This window comes from Hypomesus nipponensis, chromosome 17 (assembly GCF_054491055.1).
Source record: "Hypomesus nipponensis isolate SF chromosome 17, ASM5449105v1, whole genome shotgun sequence".
Classification (NCBI taxonomy): Eukaryota; Metazoa; Chordata; class Actinopteri; order Osmeriformes; family Osmeridae; genus Hypomesus; species Hypomesus nipponensis.
The window spans coordinates 13,391,899-13,411,340 of NC_140377.1; the positions used below are offsets into that span (position 1 = coordinate 13,391,899).

The 19,442-nt window shown below is 41.7% G+C and overlaps 2 protein-coding genes across 6 annotated transcripts in view; one reads left to right on the forward strand and one right to left on the reverse strand.

Annotated features, from left to right (window-relative positions):
* The window catches only part of cyth3b (cytohesin 3b), an 89,109-nt gene extending 85,063 nt beyond the window's left edge, over positions 1 to 4,046 (reverse strand). The window contains exon 1 of the mRNA XM_084678032.1: positions 3,676 to 4,046. Coding sequence (XP_084534158.1) covers positions 3,676 to 3,694 — 19 coding nt within the window. The 5' untranslated portion in view covers positions 3,695 to 4,046. The remainder of the gene's footprint in view (positions 1 to 3,675) is intronic.
* A 2,387-nt stretch (positions 4,047 to 6,433) lies between these two features.
* LOC146253625 (uncharacterized) lies at positions 6,434 to 18,827 on the forward strand. 5 transcript variants are annotated; one of them, XM_084678833.1, is made up of 5 exons: positions 9,910 to 13,935; positions 14,149 to 14,232; positions 14,377 to 14,445; positions 16,007 to 17,538; positions 17,854 to 18,827. In XM_084678833.1, the coding sequence occupies exons 4-5, from the start codon at positions 17,022 to 17,024 to the stop codon at positions 18,150 to 18,152; spliced, it is 816 nt and encodes a 271-aa protein (XP_084534959.1). In that variant the 5' UTR covers positions 9,910 to 13,935; positions 14,149 to 14,232; positions 14,377 to 14,445; positions 16,007 to 17,021; the 3' UTR covers positions 18,153 to 18,827. The 5 variants fall into 5 exon arrangements, 4 of the variants coding, with proteins under 4 accessions (XP_084534961.1, XP_084534959.1, XP_084534957.1 ...); XM_084678831.1 differs by having other exon boundaries at positions 9,910 to 14,232; XM_084678834.1 differs by having other exon boundaries at positions 14,149 to 14,445.
* The last annotated feature ends 615 nt before the right edge of the window (positions 18,828 to 19,442 follow it).

The window sequence follows — 19,442 nt, forward strand, 5'->3', positions numbered from 1 at the left end:
ACCCCACATTTTCCCCAGAAAATATATATTATTTTAAGGGGTGCTGAGATTAAATTTAGGGGTGCTTGAGCACTCCTAAAAGGGGTCTAAACCATTGCCACTAAATTGTACCCTCTCTAGTTACATTAATAAATGCATTGCAGGTCAATATAAGGTGTGCCCCTAAATGTTCTGCTTGCGCTCCTAAAATTTTCAGTCAGGGGCTACTGTGCTCCTAGTAAAAAAAAGTTAGTCCAGAGCCCTGTAATGTATCTCTCTCCTCAGTTCTTTAGTCATAAAAAATGCCACGGTGACAAACAGCTGCTTCTGGTGGACCAATCACAACTGTCTGTTGTGAATGCTCTACCTGCTCCATTATCCAATGAGCACCCTTGGTTGCCCTATAAGAGGAAATTGCATGTCATATAGATTTTGCTCCCAGGTTTTACAGCATTACAGAGCTCAAGGGGACTGTTGTTTCTTAGAACAGACCTGAGACAGATGCCATGAAAAAATAAATGACAAACTAAATAGGGCCAATTAAAAGCCTGAAATTATTTGTAAAAATGGACAGCTTGGCAACATTTGGTTCTGTGAGTTTCTCTGGACAGGACCGAGGGCAGACTTTGAGTGAAAGTAACTCTGCTAATAGACTGAAGAATTGATTAAAGAGGAGAATGTGGTCCAACTCTCCCTCTCTCACTGGCATTACTCCATATCTCTCTGGACAGTCTCCAATTATCTTTGTCTCTCCAACTCCTTGCCACCTCTCTCGCTCCCTTTCATTCTCTTAGGCACATACAGTACATGTCTTGCTCACCATTTTCCACCACTGTGGTCCTTCTTTCTCTCTCATCCACTCTTACTCAGTGTCCTTCTCTCTCTTTTTTTCTTACCTCTTTCTTTCATTGGCTCTGTCTGTCTATCAAGCACTTTCACTTTCAGTCTAATTTCCTTTCACACTGTATTTTACTCCATGTCTCTCTCTCTCTCCCCTCCCACCCACCCCTCCCTCCCTCCAACTCTATCTCAATATCTTCTCCCTCTCTCCTCTTCTCCCTGTCTAATCTCCATCATCTTGTGCCTGGCAGCAAATATGTATGTGTGTGCACGTGTGTGTCTCCAAGCGTGGGAGTGTGTGTTGGACAGAGCACAGGCGGAAGTGATCATTGGGCACAGCAGGGATGGTGTCGACCACCACATACCCGCCGTGTCTCAGACAGGATCCCACAGCGGAGACCCAGCCCGCTTGGCCGCTTCCTCTCCACAGACTGTTTCTCACCCACGCATCCCTGCGATTCTGCCCAGCCACGGAACTTCCGTGCAGGGCAAACCTGAATAAAAGGTCCTGGTGAGTCCTGGTTCTGATAGAGCTTTGGTATGTTGGGGATGATGATAAGACAATAACTGAAAAAGTCCATGAACAATCACACACCTACACACACGTACAGTACGGTACAGCTCGTAAGGTACTTCTGACATGTGAAAGTATGCATCCACTGCCAGTCCAGGACACACGTTATTCCAGATGAGCAGAAGCTCCGTGATATAAAACACACACACATACATACACACACACACAGAACTTTTGTTTCCAGATCATGATCCATCAGCCCATCTGCTTAGGCTGCCCAATCAGACAGTGCTGCAAGGAAAGTGTGTGTGTGTCTGTCTGCCTGCGTGTGGTGCTCTGGCAGCCCTCATAGCTGTTGTCAGTTATCTCTGGATGGCATCAGTGAGGGGGATGCTTTCCAGCTACCTAACAAAATGAAAAGTTTTGATGGTGGTGAACCCTTAAGGTGCCAGTATGGTACTCAGACTCCGTTACGGATGGGCGGGCCGCCGGATAGGACGGATTCATTGGCATTTATGTTGCCTTTATGGTTCTCCGAAGGCTGGGGGTGCTGAAAACAATTCCCCGGCCAGAACAGTAGGTGAGAGAAGCGTTTTTTTGTCGAAAACACGTTGCTTTGTTGCGTCTTTGTAAGTTAGAAATCGTCGTTGTTTATCTCCCACCTCTCATCACACGTGTGACCCTCCAACCAGCTGTCACTAGTCAGACGATATGATATAGACAAGGCTCTGGTTTTGTGAATTCATTTCTCCACCACCAGTGTATAATCCAATGTGAAAAATTATAAACAAAAAGACTGATATTATTGGAAACAAAAAGATCCATACAAACTGTATGTACAGTCAAAACTACAATGTACTACTCTAGGTCACTAAATTGTGGCAGTCAGTGCACAGACAACAAACTCACGTTTCTGAATTCGCTAGAGTAGAGCATAAACTAGCTCCCAATAAACTTTCTCTCCAAGCAATTCTCATCACAGACGTCTTTCAAGAAGACGACCTTAGAGAAAACGCCTTTCTGTCGAAGTCGTCAGCGTCATCGTCAAGTGTTTATGTACCTCCTCCCGGCTTTCCTCACACACAGTGAACGATGGCAGCTAACAGACAAAGACTGTTGATGGAAATGATGTTGTAGCGGACCAATCACGGCCAAGGGGTATCCGTCGCTGTACAGCACGGCATGACGGATCGACAGGAATTTCAACGGTGCACGGGAGAGCTCTCCGAGGGCCCCGGAGTCGACGGAGAGGGCGTTCCAGGGCATTCCATCTATGTGTAGGCCCTTCCCATGTGTCCGAAATCGCGAAGTACGGAGTACCATATAACGGCCTTTACAACATCACACAACTATATGTCTGTGTGTGTGCCTGTGTGTTCCTGTGTGAGTGTGTGTGTTGCTGTTGATGTTGGAGGAGAGGTCTGTTTCATGTGGCACAATAAGCACTCTGTGCCCACACTCTCCCCGCCACAGTCAAACATAGACATCCTGTGGTGGTGCCAGCAGTCATTTTGTGTTTTGAACAAGTCTGTTTTAGAAAGTTTCCTTATTTACATTTGTTATTTATCATTAACTTTTAAATCCCTGGACAGTAAGATTTGTTAACTAATTCCTAATATCTAGAACTGTGTGTTACAAAGATGTATTATTTGGAACATTGGATATGTAACTTTTCTAGAGCATACACAATTTGCCACTGAACTTTACCTGAGACTCAGTACATTTGTTCAAGGTGATACCTGGCAACAGTATTGGACGACCTGTTGAGATAGCTTTGCAAGTGCCTAAACAGAACCAGCTAAAATATTAATAAAGCCATTTATAAACCATTATAAGCCACGTTATAGCCTAGTTCAGTTTTCTGCGACTTGGGGTGACAACCTTTTCTACACTGACACCAAATATAGGTCAAGATACATTCTGCATTAACAGAAACACCTTAAGCATACAGTCACTGAATGGGGTCTCAGAAGACTTTATGAAATCATGCGTACATTGGGGTCACCAGCACAGCTCCTAAAGGCTAAACCTAATCCGCAATCTTTAGCATGGTATTTATTTGTGTGTGTGTGCGTGCGCGTGTGTGTACCATAACACGTCTGGTTACATGTGCAATATGCTAGTGTGATGTGGGCTACTGTAGGTTGGCTAAATCTATTCTCAATAATAAGCTGCAAAGTGTACGCTATGCTACAGTGTTGTATATGTCTGTGTGATTATATTAAATTAATCCTACATGATGAGTAGCCTTTATAGAATTATCTTGTGTTCAAATTGATGGGCATAACCTGAAAAAAAAATGCCGATTTATGTGATGACATGCAAGGAAGAAAATAGCCTACCTTGATTGTCCTCGTCCATGATAGCAGATGAAAATCCAACGTCCGAAATAGGATTATGGTCGCAGAACGTCAGTTGTAGCTTATGTATGTGATCATTAATGTCAATGCGCAATCAAATATTTTATATACATTTGCCGACGGGTTGTCACATAGGCAGCGTTTTGTAATTGTGGATATTGTGCTACCAACGCTTAAAACACGACCCTGTCATCCTGGTTATCAGTCATCTAGCAGATGTTACAGATGAACGACGTCCTTCTAATGGGTTATCCTTCACATACGCCTCCACTCCACTAGTATAGGAGAGGTTATCTCAGTTTGTAGTGCACGTCATCATTCTCCGTCCCACCCTGCTAACGACAACGACTGAAGAGCTGCCGTCGAGTGACGCCACGACAACAACAAAAAAAATGTTTAAAACCCTGTAGTAATTTCTAATGTGTGTGCGCGTGTATGTGTGCATGCGTGCAAAGTTTCAGATCCTAACAGTTAATGTAATATGCAAATGTAGACTCCAAATATGAGCATTTCTTCATTCATTTCCTAATGTTTTTTTTTACATATTAGAGAAAAACAAAGGAGTGCTTATAGGAAAATTGGTTTCACATTCAAATAAAACTCAGAAAAGGCCAGAGAAAGCTTGACAGTCGCTTTAAGCAGTGACACAAAAATACCTCCTCCTGAGCGCTCTCTCTCTCTCCCCCCATCTCTCTCTCTCTGTCTCACTGTCCTCTCTCTCTCACTGTCCCTCTCTCATGAGTTTGTGTGTCTACAAACGTCAACACACATGGTTTCAATTATAGCATTCCTGGCTCCACAGAAACTGAGGGGGTCTCACTTCCTGTGCACATTACTGCAGTGGTCAAGAATGAACAGATGTTTTCATTCATTTATTTATTGACTGACAACTCTTGAATAAATGTTTCCATGTCAGTGTTATTTTTATAATTCAAAATCAAGCCAAATTATTTGGCAAGAAAAGTCTTCAGTATTAACCTTAATTTGCAGGTTGCCTACCGTCATCTGTCTGTCTGTCTATCTACACACACACACACACACACACACACACACACACATACAGTAAATAAGTATGAACAATGACAACGTATTTGAAGTATTGTCTGTCAATATGTATATTAATACTCAATCTCTATATTAATATTTATTATGCCTAATTCACATCACCAAGACTGAACAGTGACATGACAAACACAAGTGGCCCTGTTCAGTGTGATCTGGTTCCTTGAAGACAAGCTGTACCATCAAGTGAAACTCAGAACAATTCAGGGAGATATAAACCTGCAGATGAATAAACCTATAACCCATGCAGTGGGAATACATAAACCATGATTCAGGCTTTGAACTTTGTGTGTGTTAGTAGGTGTGTGTGCCTGTGAGCATGTGTGTACGAACACATACCCAGACATTGTTTGCTCTGACTTTTGGAGTGAATAGGCCATTTGTTGTCATAAGAACACAATTTCAAGAGATCATGTCACATAAAATGGTGGAAAAGTAAAAGGAGGAGGTGGAACTCCTCAGAGTTTACAGACCTGCATGTTCATCTTTTGTAGAGGTAATTTAGACTAGAGAATGAGGAGGGATGAAGGACACATTTTTGAGAGTGGAGTGTGGTCTCCAATTGCAGGGGGCTGTTTCCTGTTTGGAGCAGAGATAGACAATGGAAACACCGTGTTTCACATTTATTCTCTTCTTCTCTTACCAGTGGGACTAGTTTTGCATAGTAGGTAGAAGAGGACAAAGCAGTCCACACAGCAAACAGTCATGATTAAAATATTAGCTCGCTACAGGCAGAAAATAGGTCATATCTATAATCGTAGCGGTAAGGCCTGAGCAACTGACTAGCTGTCCATTAGCTGCTGTATTGCTTAACCAGAATAAAAGCTTTATTAAGTATGCTTACATATACAAGGAATTTGTCTTGGTGACAGGAGCTTCCAGTACACAATACAAAAACAATACAAGAACAGCAGGAAAATATAGATAATAATAACAATAATAATTATACACATACATACACACACGAAACACATACATACAAACATACACATACATAGTGCTAATCCAATATAGTGTGCTTGTATTTTTTGAAGCGAAGCATGTAATTGATTAGAGTGTGACACGGGGTACAGTATGCGTCTCTTTCTCTCTTTTACTCACTCTGCTCACCCAGATCTATACAGGAAACACTTTCTCTCTATACTGTATATATAAGTGTCTGTGTGTGCATGGTAACCACGACTCTAGTTACAATGTGCTGTCAGAGCTTATGGCAGAATACACACATACACGCTCTGTCTCTCTTTCTGTCTCATCTCCCTTCCAGCGGGCCGGAGCAGGCATGGGGCCCGTGCCCCCAGGCTGGCACGTCTGGCAGATTAGACCACTCATCAGAGGAGGAGATGGCCGCCCCACTCCTGACCAGGATGCGGCAAATTACGGGGGGGTTTGGGGGTGGTCTGACCCCCCTAATTAAGACCTGGACCCCCCCAAAAGAGGTAAAAACAACAGGTCGGGGGGTCTATACACGCCCTGGAGAAGAAGTTGACCCCCCCCCCCCGATTGTCATTGTATAATTCGCACTCTGCTCATGACCGACTTCATGTGACCTGATTGGGCGGTCAGAGATGCACCACTTCATATGCTCCAGTCTCCACAGTTACACCCTCCCTTCCAAGCCACACTCACCTCATAATGCAATCAAGCAGAGTTACACATTACTGAAGTCTACCTCAGCCCCCCACCCCCGCCATAATACCCAGAGGAGGTTTAAAGGGAATTTTAAGGTCAACGTTAGAGATAGATAATTACATTAAATATGATTTCTCTACCTCACACCCCTGTGGTACACACATACACGCATGAAGGGAGCAGCGGAACACACAGGCCAGGGCATCCAGCTGAGACATTCTTCTCTGTTTTTCTCCCAGTCCTTGAGGGACTTGGAGAAGAGGGTACAGACCCCCATATTAATAAAAAAAAAGTTTTGGACAATCATCTCCTGACAAATACATTCTAAACCATGGGTGAAATAATGTCAGATCCCTGTACTGCACTTACCAGGGAGACTAGGGGAAGGTGGGACAGGAGGTAAACTCCGGAAAGAGGACTGACTGAGGTAATTTCAGTGAATCCATATTATAATGGTTGATTCATTCCAATGCCTCCCAAACAGAGACTAGACAATCAGGACAGTGGCAGGCTGGTAGTCGACCATGCGCACAGATGGCACTGGGGACGGGAGGACATGTCCCCCCCAGATTCCTAGCGACCCCGATCCGTCCCCACCACTCTCCCTACGTAAGGCGACAAGCATCAGTTATAACTGCACAGCTGATTTGGCGATGTTAGCTTGTGTAATGTTGGCCACACAAAAGTACTACAACACTTGAAAAGAAAAAGTGTATTATGCTTATTTTAAAGTATTTTCGGAGCCGGCGTTTTTGCTTTTAGGCTTGGCGTCTTCCTGGTTGTCATGGAGATGACATTAGTAAGCCCGTTCTTTTGGCTGCTTAAAATTGTAATGTTTGGCTTGCTCCTTTTCATTCAGTTCTCGAATTACGTGGTAGCCAGAGGGAGCCGAGCTCCCATAGAGTGAGAGGACTGGCTCCCATGAAAACAACAAAGTCAAAAATCTGAGGGGGTCTCTCATATCTAAGGTGTCTGCCGTATGTTGCATTGTAATTTTGATCTTAAACAACGCTCAATACCCATCCCTGTGCGCCGCGGTCTCAACACGTTATATTAAATTATAAGCTACTACGGGACGTACTAGATGCAGATTTAGAATCAGAAAATATGGCACGAGCAACAGCTAGTTCTAGCCAGGCGACCAACTCTACCGAGGCAGAGGACGTGAAGAAGAATTTATGAAGGTAAATATTGCTGGTCTGGTTCAAATGAGTTACGTCATATTTCATTTTTAAATTGAGAATGTCTTCTTTGTTTCGCGAAATTGAAATGAAATTGCTATAGGCTACCATATATATGTTGCATGCATGCAAACTCACCTAATGCCTAAACCTCACAGCCAATCAGGGGCTGGTTAAAATAACATGATATTGTTTAGAAGAGCACAGATTCTACAATGATCTAGCCTCTTAATTTTGCTCTCAAAGTGCACTAGATTGATGTGTTTAACTTTACATTTTAAGAAATGTTCTACCCCTACAGGGTCGGGGGGATTGCAGTATCGTTCTCACTTCTGTTACCTCAGTATTGCACTTCAGTAGGTCTATATATACTGAAGCTGCAATAAACATTGCATATGTACATATATATTACACAAAATAACAAATGGAGTTGGAATCATTTGCTGACAGCTTGGTTCCCCCCCAGTTCAAAAATTCCATCTGCGCCCCTGAGTCAGAGCCTGGGGTGGAGACAGTAAAACTTCGTACTTTCTGTCAGCTTCGGGGAATGAGGTCAGTCCATGGGTTGTAGAGGGAGTGGGGGGAAGCCTGGTCAGTAGCACAACATCTAAAATCGATTATTAAAAGCGTTGGCAACGAATTTTATTATCGATCCGTTGTGTGACGAAATTATTATGCCACTCAATAAATCGCTGAGATGTTTGAGTATTAAAAAAAAGTTGAGTCTGGAGCAGAGTGGAGGTAGAAGAAAGGCCATCGGAGAGACGTTGTTGAGTAACGTTGTTGGCGTAGAAAAAAAAATCAGTACGGCGGAGAAATCAGTAAGACTTAAGTCATCCAAGGTGTGGGTGCAGCATTTCACACTAAATACGTCGAAACGGTGTGTTAATTGTACAATTTGAAGTTAGTTTCATATTCGACATTCGTCTCACATTCGGAAGACGCTACTTTGCAGCGTCGCGTTAGGGACCGGGTGAAAACTACCCATACAATTTTGAAAAATGTAGACTTTTACAATATTTTTATGAATATTAAACCTCAAATAGACACCAGAGTATCTTAACAATGTCTGGTATACTTCCAAGCCTTTACTTTTTCAATTAAGTTTCAAATAAAATGATAGAAAATCACTAATCTTTGAAAATAGCTTAATCCTTGCTAATTTTTCTTTTTTTTTCAAAATTGTGTAATAAAATCTTACATATACACCATATTATTCTAATAAAGTCTGGCTTACTTCCACAACCTTTTAATTTTCAATAAAGTTTTAAACAAAACTCAAATAAATTGCTCATCTCTGAAAATAGCATTAAATCCACGCTAATATTAATACATTTTTCCAAATTGTCTGCCTGTTTGTGCACATTCTGAAGATTTTTTGCACTGTGAATTTGCACTGTCAGTTCTGCTTTTGAATAAAGTTTTTTTTTTTTTTCAGATTCATCGATTAATCGAAAAAATTACTAAAGTAATCGTTAGTTGCAGCCCTAACAACATCGTCCTTCACTCCACTGGCCGTGTCCCAACTCCCTGCTATATACATTAGATCCACCTGCCACTATGTGGTTGCTGGGATCTGGTGGGATCTGGTCTATAAACCCTAGGCCCTGAGGGGGTGAAGCCTCTGTGGGGACTGTCTGGAAAGCACAATGGCAGCAGTGTGTCCAGGAACACGTTAGCAAGTAGATCCATGTGTGTGGGAAGCTCAGCCCGCTGTAAGAGCAGGAACCCTGATCCTTGTTACACCACCAGGTGTCAACAAGAGCACACACATCTCAGGCATTTCCATTTCCTGCCTGTAATGCATTCTCCAACTGACCACCACTGGTGTAATGCCTCTTCACTAGAAACGTTAGTGGGCTCATGCACAAATTGAATCCAATGAAGAAATTGATTAAAGTTTGATCACTTTTTGTTTGCGTCCTGTCTATCTGTGTTTCTGTGGAGCTTTGATTCGTAAGACATTGAAATGACAGAAGAATCAAGTCCTTAGAAAAGTGGTCAGCCAGAGGTAAACTGGACGGTCAATTTTTGTCTTTGATTTATTAACAAACATCAGTCAATCAATAAAACTGTGCTCTTTGTCTCTACAGTGTGCAGTCACAGCTGTCAGGGAAGCAAAGGTTAATGGTAAAAGCAAAATAGCAGAGCAGAGGTAAAGGCCATCGAGAGACGTTGAATAACGTTGTTCTGAAACAAATGGCAGAGGCAATGAAATTAGTACGACCCAAGTCATCCAAAGTGTGGGAGCATTTCACACTTAATACATTGAAAAAGTGTGTTAATTGACATAGTTTCACATTTGACATTTGTCTCACAATCGGAAGATGCAATTACTTCAGAATACTTTGCAGCATCACGTTAGGGACTGGGTGAAAACTACCCATACCATTTTGAAAAATGTAGACTTTTATAATATTTTTAGGAATATAAAACCTCAAACAGACACCACAGTATCTTAACAATGTATGGTATACGTCCACAGCTTTTACTTTTTCAATGACATTTCAAATAAAATTATAGAAAATCACTTTGAAAATAGCTTAATCCTTGCAAATCTGAATTTTTTTCTAAATGGTGTCCAAAAAAAATCTTAAAAATACACGAAATTATTCTAATAAAGTTTGGCCTACTTCCACAACCTTTCAATTTTCAATAAAAAGTTTTAAACAAAACTCAAATTAATTGCTCATCTTGGAAAATAGCATTAAATCCATGCTAATATTAAAATCAAAATTGTGTGCCTGTTTGTGCACATTCTGAAGATTTTTTGCACTGTGAATTTGTACGGATCAGTTTTGTTTTCGAATAAAAGGTTAGAAATGAATGTTTTTTTGTTTTTTTATCCGATTCATCGATTAATCGTAAAAAAAAATTGACAGATTAATCAATTATTAAAATAATTGTTGGTGGCAGCCCTATATTCATCTGTAACTGGCTCTACAATCCTTATTTGCCATTGCAATCTTTGCAGAATGAATAGTGCAAATAAATCTAATGAATTGCCATTTGCAATATACTTTAAAGGGGTGATTGACTGGGTTTATTGGGTATTTCACACTGTTCCTTAAGGTCTCAGAATAGGGTATGTAACATTGGTTGAGCTGAAAATGCCCTGGATGCTGTTCTATGCCCCCTTGTACATCCAGTGACATTTTCCCGGGAAAAAACTAGGTTTTCTCCAGAGCCATAAAAAAAGAGAGTTGCGACACTTCCATAGACTCCCATTGTTATCAAGGAATGCGGAAGTAAAGCTTGTCTCACGCGACCTATAGTTCCAAACAATGTCATTTCCACCGTTGAACCTCATTCATTTTCAGCGCCTCCGAAACAAGTTAGCTGGTAAATTAATGAAAATTATGCATTTTTTCTTATTTCATCCACCACATATCAATTGTGTGGTATCATGAGAGGCGTTACCACTGAGCTGGGTGTAGGGCAGTGCGTAATCAACAGAACAGAGCAGGCAAAAGTGCTTTTAAAACGAGGAATCCGGTTTATTCACCAACAGAAAGTATTTCAGGAAGCAAATAATAAAGTTCTTCAAAGGCAAAACATAGGTTTCATAAAGTTGCTCCTAACTTAAGTCCTACCAACTGTGGTTGCAAACTCAAAGCTTGTCCGTCCAGGTCCTTCCCGGCTTGGGCTAGCCTTCCCCCTTCCGGATGGGCTTAAGCAAGCGCTTCAGCAAGCGCCTCAAAAAAGGCTTCACCCGCACGTCAAATGCTCTCTGTTCTCCCTCCTGGCTCTCTCCTTCACAACTGGCACCACCTGTGTTAAATGCTTCTTCAATCAGGTGCCTTAAGCACCTACACCTGGTTGGGTGCTGCTGCATTCTGGGAGATGTAGTGCCACTGGCAGCCATCTTGTGGTGTGGCAGCCAGACCTCCATGCGAACACCACACCCCTCTGCCAGCCGGCCCATCGTGATGCCACAATTGTTATTAGCAGTATTTCATATAACCAGCTTCAGATAAAATGTATCGTAAGGTTATAGCTTGTTAGATTCTAAATGGAGTTAGAGCTAGACTGTAAGTCTAGTATCTAACGTGGAGCTAAGCAACACTTTTACTGTAGCTAGCTAGAGAGCATGTGTTATTTCTCATGGGGAACAAAAAAGCCTCAAGGACCCATATTGTCAGACTTATGAATTTTCTTGTACTGTCCAAATTTGGTACAACCTTCAAAACCCTTCTCCTCATGAACCATAGATCCAATCGACTTGAAATTTGTTCCAGATGTGTGAAATACATGTTTTTATAAATGGTCAAATTGAATAAGAAATGCAATACAAAATGGCTGAAAGCGGTGTATTAATGTAAATGTCCACATTGCCTCAATATCTTTGTGTCAATAAATGTAATATAATTTTGACTCATGGTTTTTCAAACCTAATAGGGTTGAAGATGACATCACTCTGAAGTACCATAAACAATTTCACCTTGGTATGTCTATATATGATTAAATTGAATTGCTCCACAGCGCGCTCCAAATTGTCACAGGCTCATCCAGCTCCTTGACACTAGGGTGACCATCTGTTTCGCTTTGCGTTGTGTTGCACAGCATTTTCACCCCTTGTTCCGCACATTGCATATTGGAAATGCTGTGTGATACAGCGCAATGAGGGACAGGTGGTCACACTACTTGACACACACGCGAGCTTGTCAAGACGCACACACATCCTTTTTGGAAATGGTGTGCTGACCAAGCCCCCACCCTTTGTCTTTAGCTCCTGTTTCATTTAGCTTCCAATCGCAGCTCGCCATTACGAATATAAATTATTATTCGGCGGCCATTGTTGTTTTCAACTGGAATCGCCTGATAGCCGTGTTTGAGGCAGCCACGTTTGGTAAGTCCTATTTTTACACATTCTAAGCTAGAATCAATGATTGGGTTAGTGAAAGTATGCTACTCTTGAATTATGGTGAAGGTTTGAGCACTTTGAGACCTTTAGATCGTGAGTTTGAAGTGACGGAAAACCAAACTCTAAAAGTAGCTAGCTTTTTCCCTCTGTGTAATTACTGAATCATGTAGCATCTCGGCGAATTCATCAAAAAGGTAGAGGAGGGCAGTATTTAGGAGAACAAACGATTCCCCACAGACTTGTTGGCTCAGAATTTTGATTTGGGTCAAGAAAGTCTTTGTAATAAGCCTATGCGCCAGGGAGACCGCATAGGCTTTGGCGGCAGCCATGTTTTGGTCGCGTCATGTTCATAAGTTCACCATTTCACAGTTCGGTCGACACCAAAAATGTCAAGGAGGGCAGCCTTTAGGAGATGTGGGAATTGTGCTTTTAGCCAGATGCTTCGATCATTTTTGTGATTTGTGGAAAACTCGCAAGTGGAGTGAGACTGCGTCCCGAGGGTACATTGTTTTGACTTAGCCTCAGTGACAGACTCGGCTCGCTCACTCACTGGCAGTGTGTAAACAATATCATAATTCACTAAATTCTAGTCCTAAAACGTCAGGGAGGGCTGCTTTTTGTAGACAAGAGTCTGCTGAAGATAGCCTGTATATAGGATCTTTCAAAACAAGCCTATTTCATTTGTCATTTTCCTGAGAAAGCGACCTACGTTAGCCAGGCTAGTTTCACTCGGTCAGCCTATTTAAAGGTCTCTGACAGTCAGAATCACTGTTTACAGGCAAAGGTCGAGCAGGGGCCTGTACTACGAATCAAGATCAACATGCTCTGGATTACTTTCAGTTACCCGGCTACGCAAAGCCTAACAATCGCAGTCACGATAAGCGGTACTACAACGGCGGTTATCAATTCTCTAACTCAGCCCAGATCTTTCCAATCTAGAAACGTGCGCGTTCACATAAAGGGGCGGTGTTTGAACCGTATGTCCAATCGCAAACGTGGACGAAACAAGAGCCGCATATTTCACGACGGAGGAGCAGACAATCTTACAAACTTTGTCTGCTCCTCTTGTGTGAAATATTGTAATACAATCATATCAGGAATACTGACATATAATATAGGCAAAATTCAACAAAGTCGCTGCAGCCAATCTGGCAGAAAATAGCAGCTGTAAATGCGTAAGCTACATGACTTATTGAAGATGTGATCATAATTACACGTGTGCATTCCACAACGTTAAACTTTTGTTGCTGTATTATTTCAGTTGCAACCCTGCAGTGGCAACCCTGCAGTGGCAAACGATTGTGGGAGCAAATAAAAAATAAAACCATAATTCAAAACGGTAAGCCAATACTTGTACATATTTTAAGGCCAACAAGTACAAAGCTGAATTGCCTGAACTCGTCCCTTTTTTAGGATATCTATCAGGGTCACCCCATGATGGAAGGAGTGGAAGGGGGCATTTCTTCAGACCCTGGTGGCAGCAGGTCGGAAGCCCAGGCATATGTATGTTTCAAGTAGCCTAATCTATGTGACCATGTTCATTCAACAATTATTTATGAATATTGTAGGAGTGAATTGTATTACTGTTCTCTGCAGTGATTGTCGTTCCACTGTGCCATACAGAGGTAACAGTGAAACTAATAGTCATACGCCAGTATGTATGCCATATGTGGTTGCTAAATATTGATCCAATATACCATTTACTTTCTCATCCAGGTCCTAGATGATCAGGAAACTGTGTCTGCCTGCTCATTTTGGGGGTACACTTTTGAGTTGTATTTACCACTTGCAACACAGATGGTGAGAGTGTGTGAACGTGTGGCTGTGATTGAAGTGTCTGTAATAACTTACTAATGGTGGTGGTCTCAACATAAGACACAAGTCCTTAAAGTGCTCATTTCAAATATGACTCAGTTGATTAAATTGCTATGGTGTTAAACTCAGCAGGAATAGGAACGTCTTCCTCCCCCTGAGCCTAGGGCCTCCACTTCAAAGCCAAGAAAAAGACACAAGGTATAAGCAATGAACCTTGTAATAGTCAAATGGAAGTGTGCCTTGGAAAGGGACAATGTTCTTTTGTATTAGGTTGGAGCAGATAATGTGAGGGGCCCTGTATAAAAAAACCCTGGAGCTCGATTATTAGAGGCTTTTAATTAAAAAAACAAGGCTGGAGACAGAAAAACTGGAATATGAGAAGAGATAGTAATTGACTGAATGAATGACACTAAAATTAGTTACACTGACATATTTTTCTGTATTCCCAGGGAAGGGAGAACACATGAGGATGTATTTGTTAATCTTTGTTTTACGTTTTGGTCTTTTTAATACCCTTTTGTGGCTTTCTTGTTGTGCCGTTTGAATCTTTTCTGGGGGTTTTCACCACTTATCTCTTTCAATGTCCCTAAAAATGCTATAAAAGTGAATTAAACATCAAAATTCAATGAAAGTAGTGAAATGATCATTTATGTATCACTTGTGAAGAGCTTTGTACAGATACCCATTGTTCTTTTTGGTTTGAAAGGTTTTGATTGGGGAAAAAAAACACATTTCTGATATGGAAATGATTAGAAAATGTTTCAAAGCAACCCAAGGACAACAGAATGGGTTAAGTTGTAAAATATGATATCATTTGCATACATTTCCAGAAGGGAAATCAGAACATTGAGTGAAAAACCTTGTTTCATTTTGTCAACATATTAGAGTCCAAAGTTTTTACAAAGGGCACTATGAAAATCTCTTTTTCACCACAACATTAATCAGAATATGGTGGCAACAACCATTAAATAAAATCTGTTGCAAATAGCGGAGCAGACCTTGTTCTTGCTCTTGCTCAGGTTCTCTGCATCACCCACACTATCAAAGTACCCATAGCGAAATAATGAAACGATATGCATACAGTCTGTGGGACTGTGAGTGCACAGCTTCAATGTGTAGCATTGGCCAAATACGGCTCAAGAAGCTGGCAATATACGTAATTCCCTCTGCTAACAACCTATATCTTTCAGAAAGATAGTGATGAGGGAATGCGGAAAGGGTTTTGTCAGTCTCTAAATGTTCTGTTTCTTCTGAGCGCACCTCGGACAATCCGCGTACCAAGCTCCATCGGAACTTCTATGAACGGTGACGACATTATCGTCAAGAATGAGTTAGTGGGCAGGGTTTTTATACCGGTTGATCTCTGATATCCAACTTAACCTGCTCCCGACCAGGTTAGCCGTTCAGCATAAGTTACCATGGCGATCTACCCTGGTAACAAGTGATCCACCGTCGTAGTACAGAAAACCCGGGGTTGAACCTGAAGTTACCTCGCTAACGCCAAATCTTGATTCGTAGTACAGGCCCCTGGTCTTTAGTCAGATGTGTATATTGACCAGTTTAGAACTAAATACTCTTGCCAGAGCCTGGAATCGAGCCAAATATTTGGTGTGAATTTTCATGGCACATGGACCACATTTGGATTCAAGTTCAAGTAATGCCACTGCATTTCTCAGTCAAAACTGTCGTTTATGTTAAGTGTAGATGTAAAAAGGTTCATTTTTCACAACTGACATGGATCCTTTCTTCACTTTTACAGGTCTGGAGGGTCATGCAGAGGCCTGCTCAACAGAGTTCAACAGAGGATGCTGAGAGAAAAACAGATCCCTTGCTGGACTACCCCCCTCTAGCTGGACAGCTTTTCTTCTTTTCTTCTAAAGTCTAAAGGCCGATTTATGCTTCTGCGTTTTTACGCACACGCACACGAGGAACGCCTCCTCCGTCCAAAAATGGCCTCTGCGTGTCCACGCAGAGCCCTCGCAGAGCTCTGCGTGTGCCTTCTGATTTTCCTGACTGTCCGTCTGTCCGTGCGTCTTTTTACGGATACCCCTTGGCTATGATTGGTCCGTATTAAGAACCGTTTGCGTCAGGGGTGGGGGCGGGGTTGCCGTGACCAACAAGAGAACAGAATCCTTTGACCGCCATTGTTGTAAGTTTTTACAACTCTTATTTCAGCTAAACAGTACATGTAAATCAGCATCTGAATTAAAATGTGACGAGAAATGGGCAGTGTAGTTGCTGAAAATGTGCTTATTTTATTGATGAAATGGTTCATTTGTTCATCTGCTCCGACCTTTCGATAACCTAGTTAGCATCGCAGTGCAGCGTCATCTACTGTTCTGGCGGTGAATTGTTTTCAACACGCAGAGCCAACGGAGTAGTATAAATTCAACCAGTCCGTCCGACTCCGTTCGACTCCGTGCGTGCGTCTGTCCGTTAACGGAGATGCAGAAGTATAAATCGGCTTTAAGGCTGGGTTGCACCAACATGGATTAAATTAATCCTGGTTTAGAGTTGATCTAGGGTTAGTAAATCTATGTTTAAACTGGTTTATAATTAATCAGAGATGTGTTGCACATCTTAATTTTAACCCTGGATTAGCTAAACTAGTTTAAACAAGGGTTAAAACAGGATTAGTTTATGTTCAATGTCCGCTGTGATGGATTCCGACGAAATGTAAACAAATTCACAACGTATGTTTAACATATACGGAACTAAATAGCCCTAAATGAATGCATGCGCTCTTTTTCCTAAACTAGCTGCTTTTTGAATAAATGCCGTTACTGATAGCTACCGTTTATACCTACCACTACGGCTATAAAGTAGCTAATCAACCCCGTCACTTTAGCCAGCTAACGTTAGTTAACTATAACATTATGGCACGGCAAAGAGGGGCACATTTTTCAACATTTGAAAAGATGTTGCTGACTGAATTGATGGAGGAGTTTGGGGTGATAATTGAGGACAAGATGACTGACAGCAGTACTCTAGAAACGAAGGAGCGTAACTGGGTCCGGTTAGCTGAGCGCTTCAATGGCTCTACCGGTATTAAAGAGACGAGGGACAGGGCGCAACTGAAAGCCTGCTGGAAAAACCTCAAGGCTAAAGCCAAAAAAGATGCGGCGGAAGAGAGGCGTAGCCAATTTCAAACCGGCGGAGGACCACCAATCAATGCTATGGATCCTCTGTCAAAGAAGATAATTGACATGATCCCGCAGCAGATTTCCCCCCTCCCCAACCCCTACGACGATGACGGCGCATTAGATGACAGTACAGCCACAGAAGCTGCAAGTAAGTAACTACAAACTTCAACGCCGTTGGTTGCAGCAATAACGTGACAAAATGACGAAAGGCTATAATTTTGCCTACTAAGCATTTGTTAGAGCATGATGTATTACTGTACATACCCCTCAGATGTTAATCATTTTCAAATTGAATAGCACATCATACTACAGAAATAACAGTTCAATGTTCTCTTTAGTAGCCTATGGTAATTTATTAAATGAGTTATTTCCTATGTCATTGGACCTCAAGAGTAAAGTGCATTGTGCATATACAGTTGTAGGTAGCTTCCTAATGTTTTATATGTTTTTTTGTTTTGTCTAGCTGACACTATCATCGTACTGGAGCAAGTGGAGCCTCATGGAAACATCAAAGCAGCAGCATCACCTGTGAAGCCCCCTGCTAAGCACCCTAAGCTTAGCTCTCACCAGGAGCTTCTCATATTAGAGAAGGAGAGATGCATGCTCGACATTGAAAATGCAAAAAATAAAAAAGATGTCCTGTTGCTACAGAAAGAGGTCCTAACTCTTCAGAAGCAGAGGCTACTGGATCTAAGTCAGTCACAAGAAATAGAAAGATTTTTGAATGGACTTGATGATGATGCGCACGCAGCTTCAAGGTAGAAAGACTCATTACATTTCAGGAGACTCCGAGACCTTAGTGCGTCACTAGCATCTCGTCATATCACGCAGTCCGAGCACAGCTAGATAATCAGCGTCAGCGCTCTTGGGTACCCAGCATGCAGTGCGGCATGTCAAAAAACGCCAAGACTTGTGGAAAATAGTTTGGTAACAACAGCTATGCAAGGGATTTCAGTTGTTGCGTTCGTTCAGTTAGATGTTTGTAATATTGTTGTTTGTTAGTTAAAATATTCTTGTTGGTCACCCTGAGAGTGCATGTTGTGTGGTTTAATGGGAAATGAGAGTCGGCCATTGTTCATTAACACTTGCAAGTAGTTGATCAAGGGCTATGTATTAGACCTATAACCAATGAGGCTATTCTTGATCGTAAATTGGCTGTGGTTCTGGCATGTGGTCTTCAAGCCATCTTTGAGAAATTCTGGAAAGAGGGTTGCCATCAATGTGTTTTGATTGAGGGAGGCAATATTTGGTTGACATCTAAACCTCATGCGTCCGCTACAACATTTCTGCTTTGGCGTGACTTGCGCTGGGAGGGAGGTAAACGGTATGGATTGGGTGCGGGCAGGTGTATTTTTATATAGGGTGAAATGGAATGAGAAATGTAATACAAAATGTCTGAAATTGTGTATTTATGTAAATGTCCACATTGCCTCAATATCTTTGTGTCAATAAATCAAATATAATTTTGACTGATGGTTTTCAAACCTTATTGGATTCAAGATGACATCACTCTGAAGTACCATCAACAATGTCACCTTGGTATGTCAAAATATGATTGAATTTGAGTAGTTTAAACTTTGGCTGAATCTAACAACTCTTACCACTGAAGAAACAGCTTACTTTTTTATACAGTAACTGAACATGACAATATTCAACACTGAGAATAACTCAATGGACAGGGACAGTGACCTGCAAAGTATAATATTGTAGGTTTGAATCCAGCCGCAGTCTTTTAGCCTGTCTTAAATTTTAATATCTGTTTAGTTAAACAGGATGACATCATTATGAAATATACCATGTGCAATTTCATGCAATTCCACTTTGAAATGTCAACCGCTTCTTAACCTTTGTCCCTTTGACCTGTCCCTTCATCATTTTCACCAATTTTCATGTCTCCCATTCCAATCCTCTAGCGCCACCAATGGGTCAAATTTGAAGGTGTGTTTACACACGTTACCTTTGAACCATATGCCGCATTTTCCAAAATGAGGTATCGTTGGATTCCTTGGATCAAGACAAGTTCAACGCACTCTATGACGTCATACCCAGTCA